Below are 24,800 nucleotides of genomic sequence, written 5' to 3'. Positions count from 1 at the left end.
TTCAATAATAGTGTACATGGTAATGACTCTGAGTCATTAAGAAAGAATAAATTGTGTTCAGAGGAGGATATAATTTTTTTAAAACTTCCATCAAAAATACTTAAATTTTTAAATGTTTGGTACTTGAAGGGTAAACTTTCATTATCTAGAAAATCCTCTTTGGGGGATTGTAAAAAGTATTAATATACATTCCTGGTCTCTGAGTTATTGAAGCATGTTTAATGGGATTGGCTGACAGTAATGGTAACCAGTATTTGTGTAAACTTTGTAGGTTTTCTTTTGTAGCAATCCTAAGTGGTAGATGTGACAGGTGCTCCACTAAGACCCAAAATAGTTCAGTGTTTTGGCCAAGGTCACACAACTAGTAAAGGGTAGACTACTCTCTACTGTCTCCCAGTACTATATCCTGTGACACATATTATGTTGTTAGTAACACGTGATGGACATGGACACAAGGGACCTCCTGGAAGGGGTCCCTTCAGCAGGGACCTCCTGACTTCCCCGTGAGCTACAAAGTCTGCAGCTGTAGGAGGAGTTTGTTAAGTTCCCATGTATATCTCATTGACTCCGAGAATTGGAAATGACTTTGCAGTCACTCACCCAAGAGTGTCACTGGTGTCTCCCCCGCTCTAAAGGAAGGGAGGAACTTCTTCCTGTTGACCTTCCAGATATTTCCTTTCTAAAACTTTTTACCGAAGGACAGTATACAGACAGAAAAATATACGTATCATAAGTATCCTGTTCAGTGAGGTTTTTTTCCAGTTGCTCTTGGTCTTTCCGTCTCTTTGTTAGATGTTGGCCCCATAGCCAGCATGTACATGTTCAGCGTACCCGCGCATCTGTTATAATGCTTCTATAATCATCTTTTTTCTTGGTTTATTCACAATTCAGTGATCAGTGAGGTGTAGGCATTTTCTAAGACATTTCTAGTTTTTCTAATCTGTAGTCTAGACCTTTTCAGATACCCATGGCATCACTAAAGAAAACTGCTCTCTTGCTAGTTGTGAAAATAAAAACACAGTGTAACCTTTTTTCTTGCAAAAACCTTTTTCTTGCAAAAAATAAAAACACAGTGTAACCTTTTTTCTTGCAAAAAATTTAAATAACAGATTGGATTAATAGTTTCTTGGTGTTATTTTGTTTTGTATTTAGACATGTTTCAGCGTTATTCACCACTTGGTCTTAAAAATCTGCATGAGTCAGGAACAGGGAAAGTAAAATTGAGCACCTGCTCTTTTGTGCTTTATGTAAGCTAATATCTCACAGCAATCCTTTGAAATATTGATACTCAGTTCCAGCTTACAGATAAGGAAACCAAGGTTCAGAGAGGTTAAGTAATTTGCCTGAGATCCTATAGCTAGTAAATGTCAGAGCTACAAGAAGAACACAGGTTTTTCATATTCCACAATCTGTGCTCTTTCCACTAAAACCACACGGCTTCAGAGGCCAGAAGAGGGTAGGGAGGGAGGAGGCCGATGTAGGCTGTCTAGGGTACACCTTCCTATAGAGGCACTTCATGACTGGGAGATAAAGTCAAAGATTGAAGAAAAAATAATTAGCTGGAAGATATTATCAAACAGCATCTGTTCAGCACACATTTATTAAGCTGCCCTTGGTACTTTGCTGTGTTGCATAAAGAGTCAGGTAATAGTCTTCTAAGGAATTAGGCGGGAGAGAGAGAGAGAGAGAGATTGAGAGGTTGTATAAAGCTCCAGAAAACTGCGACACACCAACTGCATGGGCTTAGTAAAAATCCCAACGTCCAGAAATACAAATCAGCTCTTGAAAACACTTGGCTGTCTAGGCAGAAATTGCTCTTAGCCTGTCCTCAATCTAGTATCATCCTTTTTCTGCCTTCCCCGCTATCCTGATTAAACTCTGTCCTAGATAATTTACGGAAATGGTTGAAAAGTGTTCTTGAACGTAGAATCGGCTTCCTGTGCATTACTGTGAATGTTTATTGAAGGTCTAGGAGAAGGTGGGGCTTGAGAAGCGACAATCTTGCATTGACAGGGCCTTATGGTTTGCAGTGTAATCTCACATCTATGTCCTCATTTAGAGGCTAGGAGTTAGGAATTGCTTGTCATTCATCTTTCAGTGTATCCGAAATGTGAAATTATTGATCTCTATTCCTCCATGCCCCAAAGGGTTAGGAGGATTCCTGCATCACTGTTTGCAGAATTATAGAGTCCAGCCAATTGGTCAAGCTGAGAAACCATTTAAAACTGTAATTTCTCTAAGTATTGCTAAACCAAGACTTGTAATACAGTGTGTCTGAATTTTTTTCGGTGTTGTGGATCTATGAGCCAGTGATTATTTAACAGGAATACTCGGGCCTAAAACGAAAGTGTATGTTGACCAACTGAAGTTAATAATGTGGCCAAAATTTTAATTTTTGAAGAAAAATTTCTTTTCAATGATATTTCTTCTCTATAAGATAAAAATTATTGGTGAATAATCACTTTAAAAGTATGAAAGTTGGGCTTCCCTGGTGGCACAGTGGTTCAGAGTCCGCCTGCCGATGCAGGGGACACGGGTTCGTGCCCCAGTCCGGGAAGATCCCACATGCCGCGGAGCGGCTGCGCCCGTGAGCCATGGCCACTGAGCCTGCGCGTCTGGAGCCTGTGCTCCACAACGAGAGAGGCCACAGCGGTGAGAGGCCCACATACCGCAAAAAAAAAAGTATGAAAGTTGTCACTAAAAATTGAGAATATAACAGGGCTGGCCTTATATTTTAATGAAGTAAATGCTCCTCATTTATTGAATAAAAAGCATGTGGGCACTTAGAACCAGCTTTGGCCAGAGTGTCAATTCTCTGTACAACATGAGTAACATTGATGAATTTCATAATGTAAAAATGGTTCTTTGGAAAATAACCATACTAATTTCTTCTTTCTTTTTGTCTGTCTAGTGAGAACTCAGCAGAGGCAATAGCAGTAGATTCTAACAATCAGTCGAAGTCCCCACTGGAGAAGTTTATGGTCAAACTGTGCACTCATCATCAGAAGCAGTTCATTCGTGTTCTGAACGATCTGTACACTGAATCTCAGCCAGGCACCGAGAACCTGCGACCTTCGGATTCTGGAACAATGGATGCCTCCACCTGCAATGCTGGCTGTGCCCAGCTCGGCACCAAACATAAGGAAAAGGATGCTATGTGTCTCAACATGAAGTCTTCTACTTCTGTAGAGTTGTTCGTAGACTCATCAGGCTCTCACAGCCCTCAACACTTGACAGAACAGGCCCTAAAGGAGCCTCCTCCCGACACAAACTCTGTAGATGGAAGAGAGAATACTTTGACTGTTGTCCAAAAAGATTCCTCTGAACTTCCAACCACTAAACCGAATTCAATGGATAGTTCCACTCTGGGATACCTCACTACATCTAATTCTTCCTCAGTAAACTTCCACCACATCTCTAAGAGCTTGGAGGGGCAAACCACTGGACAGGAGCAAGACACAGATGTGAAAATATGCAAGGATGGTAAAGACCATGTGCAGAGTTCAGCTTTAGTAGAAAATCTCATTGCAGTAAAAGTGGCGACTGAGAATAGTGAGGAGAGCAACAGCTGTATTGTTTCTCAAAGAAATTCATTCAGAGCTTTATCAGAAGAGGCTTGGGACTCAGGGTTTATGGGGAATTCACCTAGAACTGCTGACAAAGAGAATGCTTTACAGTGTAGCTCAAAAACACCTTTACGCCAGGACTTAGAGGCAAGTGAACAAGATTCAAGGCCAAAGCAAGAGAACCACCTTCACTCATTAGGAAGAAATAAAATGGGTTACCATTTACAGCCCAGTGATAAGAGCCCGTTTGATCATTCCAAAGACGGTTGGTTAGCCCCCAGCCCCATGCCACCTGTACACAAAGCATCTAACGGACATTCACGAACCAGGATGCTTTCCGCCTCCATTAAGACAGCGCGGAAAAGTAAAAGGGCGTCAGGGTTGAGGATAAACGATTATGATAACCAATGTGATGTCGTTTATATCAGCCAGCCGATCACAGAATGCCACTTTGAGAATCAACGATCGGTGTTATCTTCTCGGAAAACAGCCAGGAAGAGCACTCGAGGATACTTTTTCAATGGTGATTGTTGTGAGCTGCCAACTGTTCGCACACTGGCCAGGAATTTACACTCCCAAGAAAAAGCCAGCTGCTCGACACTGGCCTCAGAGGCCGTGGTGACTCCCAAGCAGACCCTTATCATTTCATCACCTCAGCCTACAGTAGCTGTGCAGCATCCCAGAGAAGACAGCCCTGAAGAACCCAGTAAAGAAATAACCTCCCTCAAGGAAGGAGACAGAGATGCATCATCTGAGAAGGAATCTCAAGAGCCGGAGGTTTTCCCTGTGACAAATAACGCAAACCCAAGCAGCTCCTCTAGATCAAAGGAGACAGCAGCCTCCAGCCCAGTGTGGCCTCTCCCTGCTCACCTTCCTGAAGAGGATCTTCCAGAAAGCAGCTCCGCGGTCTCAGCTCCCACAGGAAGTGGGATATCTTCCCCTGAACGAGACCAACCGCCAGTTGAACTGCTAGATACAAAGGAGATGAGTGTACCCCAAGACTGTCCCCTGCTTCCCTCCACAGAGAGCCTTTCTGAGGGAGGCAGTGAAGATGTTGTTCCTAGGCCTTGTTCCCCTCCTGAAACAGTAAGTAGAGAGGAAAGTCCTCTGTGCTCAGAAAATCAAAGTCCCCCAGTGGGCTTGGAGCCTCCCACGAGTCTGGGAAAGGCTGAGGAAGACCAAAGCATCGGTACTGAGGCTGAGACCGAAGACACTCAGGAGTTAGATACTGACCCACTCTTGAAGGAAAGCAGCACTTTGACTAATGAAAACCCCAGTGAAATTGAGGAAAGTGAGGCACCAGGTGGGACAGGAAAATTCGAGGGAGAGGATGGTGATGTAAAACATCCTACAGAAAAAGAAATGTGTGATCAAAACATTGACTCACCTGAAGAGAATCTGGACAAGAAGAAAAAAAGTAAAAAATTCCCCGAGGCCTCTGACAGGTGCCTAAGAAGTCAACTTTCAGATCCTTCCTCTGCCGATAGGTGCCTAAGAAATCAAAGTTCAGATTCTTCCTCTGCTTGTGCTGAGATCAAGGTTTCTAAAAATCTTGGTGCAAAACGTTCTAAAAAAGAAGGGTATCCTGGTGGGGCAGCACCTGAGAGCTTCCTGACTGAAGGTTTCCATACAAAAGCTCTGGGGGACACTGAAAACCCAAATGTCAATGAAAACCCCTCTGGGAAAGATGCTGAGCAGGAGGGCGAAGGAGGTGGGATGATCACCAGGCAGGCTTTTAAAAACATGCTAGCAAAAGAAGTCAAGGGGGAAGAAGAAGGTGTTTTCCCCAGCAGTGACCCCTCAGCCACAGTTGGCCAGCCCCTGCCTGGAGAGAAACTGGAAATCTATGTTCAGTCTAAATTAGGTGAGAACAGTACTCAAGACCCCTCTGAAAGCATTCCTTGTACGTTCCCAGAACAATCAAAAGAGAAGCCAGGACCTATTCCTGCACAAGAGACAGAAGAGGTTGTAAATGATATAGATAGTGCGGACAGCCCGCGTAAAGATGATGACAATGACGTGCTCTCTAGCACAGTTGGATTGTCAAGTAGTAGAAGTGATGACGCTGCTGGGCCCCCAAAATGGGTCCCAAGGCTTACAAGACTGACCTCCTCAACCTACAACCTAAGACATGCTCATTCTCTGGACTCCTTGGATACTATAAAAGTGACTTCCGAAAAGGAAGCAGCACAAGGAAACACAATGCCAAAGGAAAATGAAGCTTCAGAGAGTGGAGATCCCTTAGACGAGGATGATGTGGACACAGTGGCGGACGACCAGCCAAAGTTCGTAGAGTGGTGTGCCGAGGAGGAGAACCAAGAGCTCATCGCCAACTTCAATGCCCAGTACATGAAAGTTCAGAAGGGCTGGATCCAGCTGGAGAAAGAAGCCCAGCCAACACCAAGAGCAAGGAACAAGTCAGATAAGCTGAAGGAAATTTGGAAAAGCAAGAAAAGGTCACGGAAGTGTCGGGGTTCCCTGGAGGTTCAAAAGTTTTCTCCTGTTCAGATGCTGTTTATGACAAACTTTAAATTATCTAACGTTTGCAAGTGGTTCTTAGAGACAACTGAAACCCGGTCTCTGGTAATTGTGAAGAAGCTCAATACTCGTCTTCCAGGAGACATCCCACCTGTCAAGCATCCTCTTCAGAAGTACTCTCCTTCCAGCCTGTACCCCAGTTCACTGCAGGCTGAACGCTTGAAGAAACACTTGAAGAAATTTCCCGGAGCTACTCCTGCTAGGAACAATTGGAAAACACAGAAGCTCTGGGCTAAATTTCGAGAGGATCCTGACCAAGTGGAGCCAGAGGATGACAGTGACGTTAGCCTCAGCCCCAATCCTGAAGACAGCATAGAGGAGGTCAAGGAAGGTCGAAATAGCCATCCTCCCACAAACTCGCCTACCCCTGCCAGTACCCGGATCCTTAGAAAATACTCCAACATTCGAGGAAAGCTCAGAGCCCAGCAGCGTTTGATCAAGAACGAGAAAGTGGAAAGCCCGTTTGGTCCGGCTGTGGAAAGTAAACAGAGTTGTAAGAGTGTGTGCATCAACCCTCTGATGTCCCCCAAACTTGCCCTGCAAGTAGGTGCAGATGGGTTTCCTGTTAAGCCCAAGAGTACCGATGGAATGAAGGGCAGGAAAGGGAAGCAGACGTCTGAAATCTCGCCGAAAGCAGAAGTTCAGAATAAACGCAAGAGGACAGAAGGCGGCAGCACTCAGGACAGGAAGGACAAGGGAGCTGCGATGAAGGCCAGCAAAGAAAAGCACGTTGATGGATCCACCAGAACCCCCGCTGCCAAGAAGCCAGCTGCAAGGGACAGAGCCAGCCAACTGCCCAAAAAGACGACTTTGAAAGAGAAGAAAGGGAAGATCCCTAAAAAGTCACCTGGGAAGAGCTGCCCTCCCTCCAGGAAAGAAAAAGAGAACACAAACAAAAGACCTACCCAGCCCTCCCCCTCGGAGATGGTGACAAAACCTGCAAAGCAAAAAGGGGCAGGTGAGTCCTCTTCAAGGCCACAGAAAGCCACAAATAGGAAGCAGAGCAGTGGAAAGACTCGGGCCAGACCCTCGACGAAAACCCCAGAGAACAGTGCAGCCCAGAGAAAGCGAAAGCTGAAGGCAAAGCTGGACTCTTCCCACAGCAAACGGAGGCGGATGGATACAAAGTGATTGGAAGGGCAGTATTCAAGAGTTAAAACTGTTCTATAGAAGTAACCTTTTATTTTGCATTAACTAAATCTGCTTTTATAAGCTTATCAAGCCTTTCAAATCTGCAGTTAATGGAGAACACCACAATTTAAGATGTCAGAAATTGCGTCTCAGATGGAGAAGGGAACTTGCAGAGTCTTTCTCTGAGGCTGAGTAAGGGAAGTTATATATTATATTCTGGTTGTTCCTTGGGTTTTAAACTTGGAACCAAGCAGTTTTAGTTTTTAAAAGTACAGTGCCTTATTTATCCTTTTTGTTTTTAAATTTACAAAAGCTAAAAAGCTGATCTATGTGATTAAAGGCTTGTATTTTATACTTGATGCACAAGCACTTGTACTGTAGCCGAGAAGACCACCATCATGCACATAAAAGTAGCTTTTCAGCAGCCACCCTGCGGTATCTGTACATGAACAGATGCTCCTCTTTGCAAACCCCAGCAGTGAGCTTCCCTCTGTGTCGTTTGTTTAAATGATATTTGAAAGCTAAACCAAATCATTTTTATGGTATGTGGAGAGTGCAGAGGGAATTTATAATTATTATAAAAGATTAATATTTCTGTTACCCCATTTTAAAAATTCATATTCATTGTTGGTCACTCATCTCTGATCTTTTGTCATTTGAAGAAATGTATTCTAAATTATGTGCCCATGGGATAAGAGGTGAGTCACAAGGTGTTAATATTGACTTATGGGCTCTAAAAGTTATTCACCTCCCCCAAATTATTTGCATTACTGATTCTTATCATCCTTTTCATTTTTGGCCTTGCAGGATTGCTAGCACACTAATGAGGTTTTCATCCTACTTTGGGGGAAAAAACAAAACAAAACTAGGACCTTTTTTCCAGCTTGTAGCCGTAATTTGACAATTAGGATAAGAGTGACCGTTCTGATTTTTTCCTTGCCCTGAGTACTTCCATAGTCAAAGAAAGCCAAAATGTTATTTTCAGTAATAGAAAAGTTTAAGATGTGTGTGTGTGTGTGTTTGGGTGCATTTGCATGTGGTTATATGCCACAAATGTCTCCCAAGCCCAGTTTTACAGTAAAATTCTTTCTTCTCCATGCAGTGTGATAGGGTGTTCATGCGCTGAGTAATTAGCATATGCCAGATGACTTCAATGTAGCCCAGGGTCTCTGTGAGTGTCCCCCAAATCACTATGGCACCAGACTCAGAGGGGTGTAAACAACACAGAACTGTATAAAGGTCAGAGCAGCCTTGCTGTTGGAGAAAGGAGCACCAACATCTCACAGTGTGCCCATACACACCCCTGTACCAGGAGCTAATGTTCAGTTGGTATTCCAATGTGAAATGTACATGGTTAGAGTAGTAGGTGCCCTTTCTGATTGGTTAGCACCATACTAGCAGTTAATACGTGTAGTATTACACTGGCCTCTGTCATGTCAGGCTCTGTTTCATGGCTCAAAAGTGTGAGCTGCAATATTTGTAACTGATGTTGTTTGAGGCCTAAGATGGGTACATTGGCTTTACCTTGGTGCCTATGACATTGCTCCATTATAACATAGTGTGTACTCGACATCTCCATTGGGCCACTCTACCAGTAAGGCTTGGTTGCTAAAGCCTCAGCCAGCTTCTCTAACATGCTCTCTCCCCAGAATAGGCTTGTATGAATAGCTGCTACTCTCTCCTTTTTATTAAAAATGTTTCCATTCATACTGCTTCAGATCTGTTTGGATTAACCCAGATGTACCTTTATTCATGCATTAGTTCATTCAAATCACGATAAAACAGGTTTTCTACCCATTCTGTTAAAGTTTTGCTGTATATAATGAAAACTTCTGATTGGATAGGACTGGAGAAAAGCATTTGATTCATGGGAAATTGAAAATTGTGTTGAATTTTATAGGTAGTGAAGTTTACTATCTTCCATGAAGCCTTGATTTTTTTTTCGTGGTGTCTCCTCTATCCCATGAGTCTTTTTTTTTCTTTTTAATATCTTTGACTTTGGCCATTCAGGAGCTACCTATATTAATGAAACTGCTGAGTGTGTATGTTGGCAACCTTTCTCAGCATTAAGTTGCACAGAAGCATTAACCTGTTTTAAGTAGGTTCGTTTAATCTATAAAAGTGGTTTTAAAGTTTTTAAAAATCTTTTCATATAGTCGTCACTGGATATTGTTTTTGCGGTGACTTAAACGGTGGAGGTTTGCCCATGTCAGGTGTGCTGATCCCTGTACATACGTTCAAGGTGCCCCCTTAGCTGCATATAGACTACCTTGTAAGGGTGCTTGGATTAGGTTAGGGATGTGAGGCTGTAAGTGGGTGGTACTTTTCCAGTTGCTGATTTATAATTCATTCCATTACTTTTCTAAGTTCTTTTTCATTTTTAAAAGCTTACTTCAAGATAATAGCCTTCTCTCCCATTCTAGGCAGCATTTGAGATAAGGTATCAATGTTTATGTATTTATTTTATACACCTAACAATGCAATGGATCATCTTTAAAATCAACTTACACTTTATAGTAGACCACATTTAAATAGACTGGGATTCTACATAATTAAGACACTTAAAAGTTTAGAATTATTTTTATATTTGTTGAATCTCATTTTTGCTTATTCAGTTAACTTTACTAATAGAAGAAAGAAAAAAAGCAAACTTGAGGGCCGACTCTGGAAGCCCTTTTACACTTACAACAGATGCTGGCAAACCTGTCTCCCAGACACCTCCAAGCCTTGGTTTCATCTCGAGTCTCCCCTTGTTTTCCCTCTCTTGCAAAGATCTCCTTCCTATAGCCATTGTCACAGTGTGGCTTGCCACTTGATGCAAAGGCAGTCTGTCCCACCTTCTGGATTCCAAATTTGAAAGGAATTCTCCTCCTGGGCCTGTGCTCAGTGAAGTGACGTTGGAGCTGATGTTGATGACCAGAGATCATTGGTATTTCCTCTAAGCTTCTGGAGGAGCTGGAAGACGCCTGGGAAGCAATCACTGAAGCTCTACCATAGCTCCCCAGAGATGAGCCCTCTTCAGGAGACCCATTTCTAGCTCCCATTTTCTATCCCCTGAGGCTCCCTGGGTTTGGGAGGACAGCATGGAGACTGTACCCTCAGTTGGGGTCCAGAGCCTCACCCCTAGCACTTCCTCAGACGCGTAGCAATCTTGCAGCGCAGCAGGAAGGCCACGAACCTTTGTTGTGCTCTTGAGGCGTCTTATATACGAATGTTATTAATGTCTGTTAACCTGCAGTTGCTAGTCCCTTGGCTCCCTTAGGTAGGCCAATTCTGTTGTGTCTGTACTTCATTAAAGACTTCTACACCAGCCTTATTTAAAAAATAATCTTAGGCTGTGGGTTTCGTGCCTCATTGTTCCTGCATAGTATAGATAGGTGTTAGTCATCCTTTCACAAAGGTGGTGCTTTTAATAGGATCCTCTGCGCATCACATACTGTGCAGGTGAATTTCTCACTGTTCAGATAGGTTATCAGTAAAACATCACTTCAAGACGGTCATTTTGAATTGAAGTTTGGACTCTTTTCTCCCTTGTGATGAATTCTGTAGTGATGACTGAAGCTGTCACCATCATTTGTGGGCAGTTTGCCTGTTGATCAATGGACCTAAGAGCCAAGTAGGAAAGGGCAACATGCTATGTGAGGCAAGCTGGAGATGCCGTAGTGTCACCCTCAGTGAGTCTGGGTCTTGTCACTGCCCCTGGGACGAGGCTGGAGTTTCCCAAGGTACTGGCCCAAGTTGCCACACCCACTCCTTTTGGTTTTAGGTCAGCCCATGCAGGGTCTCATTTGGCCGACAGATGATCTTTCACAGGTCTGCAAACTGTGGGCTGGTCATTCTTTTGTAAATAAAAGGTTTTTGGAACACAGCCACTCCCATTTGTTTATGTATTGTCTCTGGCTGCTTTCCAGCAGAGTTGGGCATCTGCAACAGAGACCACATGACCCACAAAAGCCTAAAATATTTACTACCTGGACCTTTAAGAAAAAGTTTGCTGACCCATGCCTGAGAAAAGAAGCTTTTTTTCGGGATAAAAAAGCTTCCCTGGTTTATCTTCTCCTTTCTTCTGCCTCTTCGCCTGTCTTCTTCTTTTCTTCTCCTTCCTCCTTATCTTACCTCAATTTTGTTCTTTTTACATGTCTTTATTTTTTCTTGCTACAAAAAAGACACATTATATTGCCACAGCACATCAGATACCATCTCCTGAAACCTGAGCTACCTTAGCCTCACATCCTGTTAGCATCACCCATCACTGTGGCCAAATCGAGGCCACCTTAACCTCTGGAGTCAGAATCCATGAGCAGCTAGGAATGCAGAGTTCTAACGTGATGTGGCCTGGGCCTCTCCTTTCATTCAGTTTTTATCATAGACCTGACTCTGGCTTCACTCTTGTTTATTACTAAAGTAAGCCAAATTTTGTTTCTTTCAAAATTAGTTGAGACAACTTTAGGTGGACGTTCAGTTTTCTGAACCTTACATTTAGATATGGAAAAGCCTTTTCACAGAGAGGAAACAAAGTCCAATCATAAACCCAAGGCATTGTTTATTATGTAATATTTTTGGCCAGCTTCTAGGAAAATAAAAAATATATTGGCACTGATAACATTTTTCAGTCACCTACTCTTCTTTCAAAATAATTCTATTAAAGGCACGCCAGCAGCTGAAAGATAGAGGCTTGAAGTGCTTTAGAAAGACTGATAGAAAATTGGAGCCTATTAGAACCTGAGTGTGACTGAGAAGTTATGGATGACTAGATTAAATCCTGTCAACTGCCAAGGTTTTGTCTTCCCCCTCCCCCAAAACTCAAGGATCTGTTTCTCAGTGGCTCTAAAACAGTGACTGTTCCTTTTGTTTTGAAACATAATTATCATTTTGAATTCTTAACTATGAATTTTTATCTTCTTATGGCTCGGTATCCACTGAAATATTGGAAATTTTTCTGAGTATGAAATCATGTCTATGTAAGGCATCAGCTAGGCAATCCTCACATCCCAGCAGTAAATACTCTACCCCAGGCTTGCTCCCAAGTCCTTTTCAGGGAGAAAGAGAAAATAAAAAGATGATTGTATTTAATACAAGCAGAATTATGGGAAGCCTTTTGAGACAGCCTTCGATATAGTTCATGCCTTGAAATGTCAGAACAAACTGCTGTATTCTACAGTGGACGGATTGGAAGGCATGAAAGTCTGACCTCCTTCACTTAAAGATACTTTCATGCTCAGGCAGAAGCCCAGAGCTCTCTGATGCTGCTTGCCATGCTATACTGGGGACCCAGGGAACCACCTGAGTCACCTTGCAGGCATCCTTGCTCATGCTTCTGCCCTTGGAATTGAGCCACAGCTGGCCAGTTCCTTGCATTACCTTCCCTTTGTCTGATCGTTTTCCCAGAGCCCTGGTGGTTTATGTTAGTGCTCAGAGGGGCAGGTGTGCGGTTATGCTCGCCAGTGAGCAAAGTGACACAGAGGCCCTCTCGCCTGCCTAGGACCATTCCATTTAACATGAGGTGCCCCGTAGGCAGGCCACATGGAAGTAGATTGCTTATTAAAAGAAGAACCACTTGCCCATGGTTTTATAATATACCAGGATTGGAGGAGTGCATTGTACCTTGTTTTTTAAGGGTTATGTTAAAAAAAAAAAAGAGTAAAGAGACCCCATGTGGCCCACACAGCCTAAAATATAAGCTATTTACTACCTGACCCTTTAAAGAAAAGGTTTACTGGCCCTTGCAATATGTCATTCAAGATCAGATTGTGTGGCCAGTTAAGCACAAACTTATTTTTTTATGTAGTGCAGCATTGCAACATCTCTTTCCTTTTAGATTTCACGGTTTCTGCCTGTTTGATGTTAGCACACAGCTGCTGTTCCACATTATTCCTGACTAATGCTTGTGTATTAGAGAAAAAAATATATCTCCCTTTGTGGATTGAGTATTTGTTGAATCGTGGACATTCAATCTGATCTACTAGGATAACTAGTTAAAGCTAAAAGTACAAAGTCTTTTAAACTAAAAGTACTACAGTTGTCTTCATGTTTATGAGTCAGGGTGAACTTGACTCTCATGGAGAGATATTCCCCTACAGCAGTGCTCAACACAAACGGATTTCCTCATGAACTTAAAGCCTAGAATAGTGCCTCTCCCGGCAGGCAGAGAGCATGTTAGTTTCACCCCCAGAAGCTATACAGTATATTCATGTACAGTATATTTGCAAGTTTATCACTCCCCAAGCTTCGGTCATTACTTGTGAATATAAATGGCTGGTCTTTTTACCTGTCTGAACCTCTAATCCAGATTACCCATCCTCAGCTCTCTTAAAAATACCAGCATGTCAATGGCACCTTGTCAGCCCACCAGCAGCTTTAGACCGAAGTTCAGAGCTCTCTGGCCTGACCAGTGAAGCCCGCTCCTGGTCAGGCCTAACTCACCTCATTTTGAGGACCCACCTTTGGCACCTTGCCTCTTCCCTCTTCTGCTTATGCCCCAAGCCCCCTTCCAGGAGGCCTCTGGGAAGTCTCCTACCTTTCAAGTGCTTCACTGAACATATATATGTTGTATTAGAAGCATTTCTTTTCATAACTATTTTTCTTCCCATAGTTAGCCATTGGGTCCAAATGTAGTCACCTTACCAACTTTCTCACTCAAATCGTTTTCTGTAATCCACACTTCATGTCGTCTTGTAGCTAAATCTGTAGAATTTGGGAGCTAGTTTGTGTAAGAGATGCTCTACAAACAAGATTTTCATAATTTTGTATATTTATACCACAGGTAGGGATTAGTTTTAGAGCCACTATAGCTTAAGGTTATAAGTTTCACCAGTGATTTCTGCATTCTTAATAGTTCTAGGAGACTATGTGACTATGATTTCAAATACATATATATAATACGTATTTATACACACCACTGTGAAATTTATTTCACTGTGTAAATAGTGGTATTTTCCTGTTCAAATGCTTCTATAGAAAGTATTTATTTTAACAAACAAAAAAAATTAATGTCAAAAGGGCTTTCCAAAAAAGTTTTCTTTCTAGAGAACCCATCCTCCCCAGCTACAATGCTCGGCCACTGAACCCCCAAACAACATAGTGAAGGCAGAAGGGTGAGCCTTGAAGCCCTCACTGTATTGGGGCAGATGCAACTGGATTGGGAACCTGAGCACAATCCCCACTGTCACCCCATCCCAGAACAAAGTGGGTCTCCCACAATTTTTGTGGCTGCACCAGGTGTGGCATCGGGGCTTGCCTCTAGCAGCCCACTTTTTGCATACACAGTTGGTACATTCAGCTGTAGATTTCAACATCCTGTGCAGGGAGATGAGCCTTAGTTGTAACCCCAAGGAAATCCAAACCTATACCTGTGGGATATGGAGAAACCACTGGTTGCCTAAAGAAAGCATTAAGATGTATTTTAGTCTTTCTCACCTTCGTGAAAGACACCTGTTCCCACTCTCGTTAACCACGGGAGATAAGCACGTTTCCTCCTGCACCTTGACTGAGTACTGAGCGCCTCAGCTCGCTGCCTCCTCCCTCTCTCAGCATCTGTGCAGATATGGGCCAGCCCACCTATAACTGATGGTACACAGTGAGGTCATCTGCTCTAAGATGTGTGCAGCTTTACTTCTCAGGAGTCCTGGTCTGCAATTCAGCACCTGTAAATGTAACGGAACTAATGCTTTCCCATCAGGTTCCTCTTCCCTGTGCCCCATTCCTGGGCACCCCTGTCTGAGTCACGATTCTCATTCTGCCCGGCTGGCTGGACTGAGAACTGCAGCTCCAGGACTGCGGTGAGCTTGGGACTGGACACACAGGGGTTTGTGTCATCCATTTGAACCATAATTAGCATATTTACTTATGGCCTCCCTTTGTCTTTTCTAAACAAATGAGGAAGACACTTGAACAGTAATGCTGGAGAATGTTTTTTTCAGATGCTATTTGTAAGCAAATCTGATTTTAAGATGAAATGTGAAAGGGTAACTAGGTGCCAGGGAATTTAGCACTGAACTAGACAGTCAGAACTTTTTTAACCTTTGCAGGAAGAAATAAACTTTGCTCTCATCTAAATGTTCACGAGAAATAATGTTGTAAATAGTTTTAAAAAAATATTTATTACATGTGCTGTGTACAGATTCATGTTCTGAGTGATGTTGGTTTGCATTGTAGTATTGTAGAAGAATATATTTTGAGCAGTGGACTTCCTTTCATAACACAGTTCACACATGGAGAAAGAACAAAAACCAGCAGGTTGAGAGCTGTTTGGGGCATTTGATCTGTAATGTTACATCAAATCCAAGCTTTAATCGTTCCCTCTTCTCATCTGGTTATGTTATATATTGTATATTATATATATTTATAATATATATATATAATATATTTTATACACACACACACACACACACACACACACACACACACGTATGATAAACCGGTCAGTGGTCAGCCCCCAGACCTGCAGAGCAGATTTCCAGGTTTTCTTTCTGATGTGTTGCCTGTAAGCAATAAGATTCTAGGTAATAGCATTTATTCCGGGCTCTGCGTTAGCCCTTGTCTCAGAGGATAGGGTGGGGGTAGAACAGCTCTTGCTAAGACCTCTTGCCTTTGCTGGAGAGGTTGCTGTACTTGAATTTTTGCTTCTGTTTGTCTGCACGCTCCTTCACATCATACGACACTAGCGATGGATGAGAAATCTGCCAGCACCAGACACATCAAAAATTGGGCATAGAGACTGAAAAATTATCAATTTTCCATGAATTTGTAGGGTTTACAGAATCTAGCTGAGGCAAAACGCATTTGGCTGTAGCGTAAGTGTAAGAACCTTTCACATTAAAAATGTAAATGGCCAATAAAAAGTCCTTTGACTGTATCTGAGCTACCTTTAAGAGCTAGCCCATTTCCTGTACTCCTCCTCTGTGCCTGAGGTTGAAATATCTGAAGCCCCCTCCGTGTCTGGGGTTAAATCATTTAGGTTCATGCAAAGAGGGCAGTTGCCTCTCCAAGCGTCCCAGCGTGTTCAGCCCAACAGATTTCTAAGCTGTTTAGCAGCCTCTCCTTGTGACCGTCCTGAACTTTATGAAAAATACCCCACACCCAGATAACCATTAATAGAATAATGTAGTTTTTTAGGCTTTTGGAATATGTCTTCTCTTTTGTATTTATGATGGTGTTTGGAATTTTTCACTAGTGTTTTTTTAGATTGAAGTGGGTGCGTTAGGATAAAACTTTCCATTGCTGAGCCTGAAGCAAGCAAGGGGAAAGAAGCGGACCTATGTTGTGTCTTTGGGAAGGTGACTACTTCTTGTGGTGGGGGGAGGGCGGGGGTGCGTTATAGATTATGTGGGGTAAAATAGAATTCCGCCCTGAGGCTCCCGAGTCTTACGGCCTTGTAATAAAGAATCCCTTTATTAGCCTCACGTAATCTCAATAGAAGCCTGCTGTTTACCCTCAGGGAACAAGTAGTTTTCAAAATTGAGCTCCTCCCAGGTCATTGGCCAGTGCCTGTGTGCAGGCACTGGTCATCTTTGTGAACTCATGGCATTATTTTCCCATACGTATTATGATATTAAGAAATTCAACCCCAACCTGTATGAAAAGCACAGCCCAGGGTCCTACTTTTAGGCTAGAGTTAATGCCTTTGAGAGGCCAGGGGGTCATAGGAGGCCCATGCAATTTAACTGAAGCTCAGGTGCCGTGTTGGGTTTTTATTGGTTTCAGGCCACAGCCTTCAGAATGAGTTTAGGGCAGGGCTGCTGATCCGGCTGTGGATCCAGGGAGCTCTAAGATGAATCTCTACCGTTCCTGTAAAGGTCTTTCTGGTTCTTCCCAGTGTTGTCATTGCCGAGGTCAATCTCGTAGTTGTTCAGACGTGCTCCTTTTTGCTGTCTTGTGAGTCTTAGCCAGCGATCCAGATGCCCAAGGACAGAGTCTTCAGAGGGCCTAGCTCCTTCCTGGTACCAAGTGTGTGATCCTGACCCGTGTGAAGGCGGTCTTGTCAAAAGTAGTGAAATGAGGATTTCTGCAAACGGTAATCCGGATGGTCAGCATGTATCCCTTGGGCCTGGACTTCCACTATGTTAGTGAGTGTAGGAAAATACTGTGTCTTTTATGGAAGAAAATTCAATGTATGCTGTGAATTTGTTGGTTTGAAACATTGAAAATTTTTCATTAGACAATGTTTACATACCTCACCTGAAGAACCTTTGAGAGTGTATATATGAGATTTAAAATATATTAAGTTGCTTTAAAACAATATGTATAGCTATAAAAGTTGGAGTTATTTTAACTTTGAATATGTACCAAGTCTCTTAAATATTGAAATCTTGTGGACTTTTTGTGCTTCTGTGTTTTACTTTCCTATTAGACCATGTAGGAAACTGTGTTCTTGTTATTGGTAAAGCGGCCCTCACTGAAATCCAAGCTTGGAAGGATTTCCTTTGTTGTTTCAGATTTTCTAGTTTGGTTTTGAGGGTTGGGTTATGGAGCTAGAGGATGTGTGGGTGGGATTTCTCTAACGTTGACATCTATTCCATGAGCTTTTCCTAGGCGCTTATTTTATTGCAGCGTATTAAACTTCTTTGATATTAAAGTGTGTTTGTGTAGTTACTGGAGAGGGTACAGAACGCGTTGAAGCCCAGCATTCAACTTGTAGCCTACGGCAAAGTTGGTAAGTTGCCAGAAGGAACCGAAAAGCAATACTTCTTGCTACTTTTGCCTCGGCCACTGGTGTTGGGACTTAAAGGAACATCGTTTGGTAGATCTGTGGCCATTTTGTGAGTTATGCCTGACTTCAGGGACTAGAAAACACAACGGATGATCCTTGGGAATTCCCACGGCAGAATTGGGAAGGTGCCGGTGCTTCATCCTGAGGTGCAAGGAGCAACTGGATCCGCGCTTCTGACCTCAGGTATGCCACTGCTAGATGAGGGGGGAAGTGCACAGCACCCCAGCTTTCTGGAGCCCATGTTGGGGTATGGCAGGAAATCCTTCCACTTACTCGATCCATGACCCGTTTCGTTATATTCTTTCAACTCTCCTGGAGGTGAGTCTGTTTAGGGATCCAGTGAGCCAGTGATTCCTGTGGAATCGGCCACAATTTCATTAACAAGTTCATCTGACAGTGGCCATTGACATGCAGAACTCCACCCGATGGAAATAACCCTGCAGCTGGCAGTCAGGCCGCCCTTCTTAATTTGAATTTGGAGAACTGTCTTGTTCCAGATGAGGACTTTTCGTTGTTGAGATAGACCTCTTTTCCTCCAATATTCATCCTGTGGTAGAATAACTGGAATCTGACATGAGAGATGCAGACTGGCTTGGGGTGAGGGAACATCTCTAAAATGAACTCTCAGGGCTCAGGACAGAGGGGTGATAGAGATGCAGGGAAGTGTGGCAACTCTAGTTGGAAGCCTGGGCGTCCCTTCGACTCCCTCCACCCCCCAGCCAAGCCCTGCTATGCCCATTCCCTTGGCTAGATATTTCCTTGTAACTGAAATGTGCCACTTACTTTACTGTAACTCAGGTTGCAGACTGGTGGCTGACAGTTGTGTTTTATTTAGCCAGTGTTTAAAAAACAATATTTTAAAACTGAGTGTTTACATAAAAATTGATTTCTAGCTTCTCTTTTAAAAAAATAATGAAGATTTGACAAAATTAGTGCGTGGTAAGAATCAGTTGAAGCTGGGTAGATTGGAAAGCTCACCCTTCAGGTCATCACAGTCTGCCTCATTTACCATTTGTCCCTTGCTCTTTACAGTAGGGAACCAGGTCTCTATCCCTGCTGCTTTATCAGAAGTGGCAGTACAAATGGTGGGCTGAAGGGCACGCGCCAACGTGATTCATTTAGGTAAGTAACCTACTGGCCTCTCCAGACTCTTGAGCTTACAACCCTATTTTAACCTGTTTTCTGTCCTGTACCTGGTTCATTACATTTGCTCCCAAATCCCTCATTGCTTTGAAGGCACTGCAGTTACCATCACTGCCCACTTTCAAGGTGACCATGTGCTGTTAAGGTGTGGCATATGTGACCGTCACCACGAGCGGGAAATCAGTTTATGGTCCTGCATCAGAGGAGGGCCAGCGGGGTCCCCTTGGTGTCAGGGGGCTTGCCCAGCCTCACTGCCAGGGCCTGGCCTCACCAAGACACTGAGGTCACTCGTCCTACAAAGCTCAATTTGAGTGCAGTTCTGTGGTCTGAAGTCATAGTAGAACCATGTTAAATATGGGCATGGCTCTGTACACAAACTTACAAAACGTGGGTGTGACACTTGGAGAGAAGTGAGGATGGACAGCCTCCCCAGATCCGTGTGTGCTGTGCCGTGTCAGGCTCTGTTCTCACACTGACATCCCCAGGGAGCTATGACTAAGCCACCCCCCCCAGACCTCCCCTTCCTTCTTCAGGAGGAGCAAGCCTCCTTTGCCACTTCAGGAAGGCTAGAGAGTTCCAAGGGCAGATACCCTACATGTGCTGTGTCTGGGCTCCATGCCTGGATTGTGGCTGGTTTATGGGCAGCCCAGAAACTCTCGCCCGTGCGAGGTTGTGTGTCAGCAGCCCTGGGCTCATCCTTGATGCAGAAAAAGAGATCAACAAAGGCAGAACCTGAGTGAATCAATTTCATGTTCACAGGAAGACAACAGACAATATCCAACATGTTCTAAAATAACACGTCTCAGGACAGGGCAGGTGTGGCTCCCCCAGGGGCTTGTTCTAAACCAGTCTCTTTAAAAGAGTGATCCAAACAAGACTACAGAACCCCCCCACCCCAAACCAAACCAAATGTCACAACTACATAGCATCTGAAAAGCGAAGCAAGACACTGGATGTTGACTTTAACATATAAAAATACTATAACAAAATGAAATACAAATATATATTAGAATCTGTTAAGTATTCTGTGTAAAGAGATACTTTCATGGTTAGGCTAACAGCAGGCAAAGAAGAGACAAAGTCCAGGCTTTTCCGTTTCCTGACACCCGCACAGGGAGCCGGGGCCACTGTCGCCTGCAGTGCTGCCAAAGCAGCAGCAGCTTTGGGACTTGCCCTGCTTGTGTCTCTTCAGTAGAACCAGCCGAGGACGACGTCCAAGTGAACTGGAGTCTTTACCAAAGGGGTGGCAAGGCTTGGAAATGGTTTCTCAGATGATTTTGCGGCAGCCTTCTTCTGGGACTCGGCAGGCCCAGACGTGAACAGGCAAGGTGTGTGGTGATCCAGTTCCTTAGCAACTTTCGGGTTGGTGGTTCAGTTGAGGAAAACTTGATCCTGGGGCGCATGGGTCTCTCGGCCCTTGCTGCCCTCACCCCTTGTGGTGTATCCCAGTCTTCTGGCTCGACCAAGGGTGAGTATAGAGCTGGGCTGGGGCGTGGGGTGCTGTGGAGGGGTGGACAGGGGTGGCAGCAAGCTCGCAGGGTGCTCCCTGCAAACAAACACTCCATCCTCTGCCCTCCCAAACCCATGGCACTGGGAGTGCAGGACTCCTGGCAGCCAGTACCTGTCTGCAGGTGCCCCTTCCACTTCTGCAGAGCGAAGAGGTCCTGCCAGACATCGCCCCTCAAGCCCGGGGAACGGTTTCTGCAGGTCAGTGAGGAATGGTGGTGGCCAGGGGAAGGTATGTGTCTCAGGGTTGGTGGGTTCCGTGGAAGGGGCAGGCTAGCTACACCTGAGCTTTCCTTCCTACCCACCTGGTGCTGGCTGCTGTCCAGCTGCCCGCAGGGGCCCAGAAAGTCTAGGTAAGAGACGGGTGCTGTGCAGCCCTAGGAGAAGCCCCTCGAGGCCCAGGCTGCTGCCCATGAGTGTGAGGGGTGCTGTGGCCTTGCTCAGAGTTCCAAGAAAGTAGAGCTTGGCCCCTGGTGAGGGGCAGATCCAGCCTTCAGGACACCTCCCCAGGTGGACAGGGCAGGGTCCTCTTCCCGTTACAGGGGGCCCAGGACTCAAACTCACTGGCCTGAGTCCCAGGGTAGTGGAGCACACCAGGCGCGCTCAGTCGTAGGAGGCTCCGGGATACTTGGTATCAAGGGCTCCGCCTGCTGCCCCCATGCACAAGGCCACCTCAGCCCCAACACAACACACTCCCCTGACCCTGCCTTCTGTTTGCAGATGGAAGGAGCCAGGACAGGGACATGCTCACCCTCCTTGCCCCCCAGGATCCCCCAGGGGCACACACTCTTGGGGAGACACTGGGACAGGAGAGCGTGACCTATCTTCCTTCCAGCCAGCTCGCTATTTAGGCACAAAGATCATCTTTCTGCGTTTTCATTCTGCATGGAAGAGAAGCATTTGTAGTCACACGGCCACATGTTCGATGACTCTTCAGACACTGACTCCTTCCTTGCAAACACTTGGAGTGAGCAGCCCTGGCCTGGGCCGGTGTCTGTGGTTGGAGCCCTCACTCGCCTCAGATCCCTTCCCAGGCATCCTTCCCAGGCATCACAGGTCGCGCCTGTGATGTTCTGTAGTCAGTCCCATCTGTCCGTGAGGGGCGAACACCCGCAGTACCCAGCCCCGGTTAGGCACATGAATAGTTGTTGACGTGATTAATGAAAGTAGATCTTCTAACTCTTCCAGCTTCCCTCCTGGAGCCACAGTGGGAGGGTCTACATTGCTCGCCTCCATCTCCCCATTTGATAGCTGAGGAGACTGAGGCCCATAAGGAAGAAGTTTGCCCACAGTGACAGAGCCGGCGGAGGTTTCCTGATGTCTGGACCACGGCTCCCTACTGGTCTGCGGCATGAGGTGATCTGAACCCCGTCTACATGGGAGGAGACCCCTCCTTGGCCTAGCAGCCTAGCCCAAGCCCCCTACACCCCAAGTCCCCCTGCTAGCTAGAAGCTGATGGCTAACGGCTGGGGAAGCCCAGGACCAATGCCCCCTTGGTGGCTAGTGTCTGGAGGTGGTGATGTTTATTCAGTTGGAACCAGAAGCCCTCTGTCCTTTTTGCTGGTGGCGTCCCCCCGCTAAGCAGTCCCAGCGGTGGTTTCCTCCGCATGAGCACCCTCCTTGATATTACAATGCTCATCCCATAACTTTGGGATTCAGAGGTCTGGTCCTAAAACCACCTCCACCCCCTGGCCCGTTCCCAAGCAAGCAGTGGCTGCAGCACTGCCAGGCAGCCCAGGGGGCAGGGCTTGGTCCCTTCCTGGCCAGCAGGAGGGGGCCCTGCCCCTTCGCAGCCTGGCCTACTGCCAGCAGACGCTGCAGCAGCAGAAGCTGAGAGCCAGGCCGGCTGCCCCAGCGCAGGCTGAGAGTACGCCAAGGTTATCTGCAGGGGGGCAAGGGGCTTCTGGGACCCGCACAGGCCACAGGTGAGAGGGCAAGGCTGGTTTGGGAAGGGGCAGTCCGATCTTCAGACCCAGGTAGCAGGCAAGGAGGAGGTGTCACTATTCTGCACTTCTTGGCCTGACCTCACGCACACATTCATTCAACAAATATTTATTAAGCGCCTATTTGTGCAAGGCACTTCCGGAGAGGGGGGGCTGCGGCCCGGGCCACGCCCACCCGCCCCGCCCCAAGCTGCGGCGCCGTTTGCTTTAGAAAAGTGGTTCTGGCCGCCCCCCCACGGGAGGGCCGGTAGCCCAGGCGTCGCCGTGGTGATGGCCCGCACCCCAGCCCAGCTGCCGGCCATTCGGTCTCCGCTGCGGCCGCGCCCCCTCGCCCGCCCTCTCCCCTCCCCATCCACGCCGGGCGCTAAGCGCAGAAGGCACAGCCACACTTGGTGGGCTTCTCCACCTCCTCGGCAAAAGAGGTCCCGTCGCTGCACTCAAAGGTGAACTTCCTCCGCTTCAGCCGCAGGCCCTGGCAGCAGCCCTGGCCGGGGCATGAGCCCCGGCACTCCACCCACGACAGCGGGCGCGTGGTCTGGCAGATGGCATAGCCCCTCTGGACCTGGTGAAAGTCCCGGACAGGGTCCCCCCGGCACTCGGACTCTGGATGGGACAGACACCAAGAGAAAGCCTCAGGGCACACCCATGGGCCAGCGCTGCCCCTGGGGAGGCAGGAGGAGGAGAAAAAGGAGGAGGAGGAGGGTGGGGCAGCATCCTTGGACCCCACCTCCATCCCCACCTCCTCCCTGCCAGACATGCACATGCACACACTTCCTCCTGGGCCCACAGTGAAGTCAGTGAAAGGGAAGAACTTTCTAGCTGCCAAGGCCCCCCAGGACAGATTGGGCTGTCAGGGTACAGTGGCCTCCAGAGGAGTGCAAGAGGTGGCTGGAAGCCTGGGAGGCGATGACATCAGAGAAGAAATTGAAGCCAGGAGGACCTGGGAAGGGTCCCCAACTCTCAGACTTCCTGCTGCTCTCCAGGTCCCTAAGTGATGTGGCCAAGATGCTGTTACTCTGGTGGTCTCTTCTGTAAGGAGAGACCCCAAGCAGAAGGGGCACTTAGCCCAGATAAAGGGGCTACAGGGCAAGCCGGGCCAGGGAGAGATGGGCATCTCTCCGGGGGTGGGGCTCAGAGCCCAGAGGATTGGGGGCGCTACAGCCCAATAGCAGCCCAAGGTGCAGGAGGGGACAGGGGGCACGGAGGGGTTGCTGAGGTTGGGAAAAAGAAAAGTCACTAAAGCACGTTGTGGGGAGGGACCCTGGAGAGGGCATGTCAGGAGGGGGGCCCCTGACCTTGCTCGCACAGCTCGCCCGAAAAGCCGGGGTGACACACACAGTGTGCCCCCTTGGTGGCTGAGGCCTGGCAGTGGCCGTGCAGGCACCTCAGGCCCCCACAGGGGTCTGCAGGTGCCCCAGCCTGGTTGCACAGGGCCCCCGAGTACCCATCCTGGCACTGGCAGCTGTAGGAAAGAGCATCTAGAGGCATGCACTTCCCGTGGACACACCTGCAGGGGACAAAGAAAAGGCGCTGTGAGGACAGGCCACAGCCAATCCGAGCCCACCCGAGGGCACCCCACACCCCCAGCCTCGGGCTTCACAGGGTCTTATTCTGTTCCCAGAATTGAAACAAAGGGAGCAAAATGTGATTCTCTGTTTGTCCCTAGGGTCCTTTTCCTGTTAATAAAAACTGAAAGCCAGAAAAAATTAATAAAACCCTGTGTTAGGCCACATGTTCCAATTTTGGAGTTTAAAGACAGTCTTTCCTCACCATGGGGAAGTGGAACATGCAGGGAAGGGAAGGGAACCTGCAGGTGGGCAGTGGGGGAGGGTTCCCTGAGCCCAGCCCAGGCTCACTTGTGGCCATGGCAGGGGCCGTCGGCTGGCTGGTCGCAGTGCAGGCCCTCCCAGCCGGCCTCACAGTGGCACACGGGCCCTGGTGTGGCATTGGGCTGGCAGATACCATGCAGGCAGAAGAGCTTCCGGCAGGGCTCGCAGCCTGGCACCACCCCTGGCTTCATCCTCGTCTTGGTGAAGTCCTGCAACTCGTTGTTGATGTACAGGTTTCGGATGCAACCGTGGAAGCTCGTGCCATTGAGGATCTGCCACAGGCGGAAGGCGGCCGAATTCACGTCCACTGGCATCCCTGGAGTGGAGGGGAGGGGGCAGAGCTGGGCTGAGTTAGGCTCAAACCCTGCCTGGCACCCACCTCTGAGGTCCACTGGGCATCTCTACAGTGTTCCCTCTTGCCCTCGGCATCTGTCCT

The 24,800-nt window shown here is 46.6% G+C and overlaps 2 protein-coding genes across 18 annotated transcripts in view; one reads left to right on the top strand and one right to left on the bottom strand.

Moving 5' to 3' along the window:
* LCOR (ligand dependent nuclear receptor corepressor) overlaps nt 1–17,808 on the top strand; it is a 136,313-nt gene extending 118,505 nt beyond the window's left edge. For all 17 annotated transcript variants that reach the window (XM_067709842.1, XM_067709831.1, XM_067709841.1 and 14 more), the window contains one exon: nt 2,912–17,808. In XM_067709842.1, the coding sequence (XP_067565943.1) occupies nt 2,979–7,235 (4,257 nt within the window). In that variant the 5' untranslated portion in view covers nt 2,912–2,978 and the 3' untranslated portion in view covers nt 7,236–17,808. The remainder of the gene's footprint in view (nt 1–2,911) is intronic.
* Nucleotides 17,809–19,818: 2,010 nt separating this feature from the next.
* Nucleotides 19,819–24,800, bottom strand: part of SLIT1 (slit guidance ligand 1) — a 172,395-nt gene continuing 167,413 nt past the window's right edge. The window contains exons 35-37 of the mRNA XM_067709847.1: nt 24,392–24,680; nt 23,831–24,042; nt 19,819–23,138 (exon numbers count right to left, since the gene is read on the bottom strand). Of these exons, the coding sequence (XP_067565948.1) occupies nt 22,900–23,138; nt 23,831–24,042; nt 24,392–24,680 (740 nt within the window). The 3' untranslated portion in view covers nt 19,819–22,899. The remainder of the gene's footprint in view (nt 23,139–23,830; nt 24,043–24,391; nt 24,681–24,800) is intronic.

This window comes from Pseudorca crassidens, chromosome 16 (assembly GCF_039906515.1).
Source record: "Pseudorca crassidens isolate mPseCra1 chromosome 16, mPseCra1.hap1, whole genome shotgun sequence".
Lineage (NCBI taxonomy): Eukaryota > Metazoa > Chordata > Mammalia > Artiodactyla > Delphinidae > Pseudorca > Pseudorca crassidens.
The sequence above is the reverse complement of the archived record's forward strand: the minus strand, read 5'-3'. Positions and strand labels throughout refer to the sequence as shown.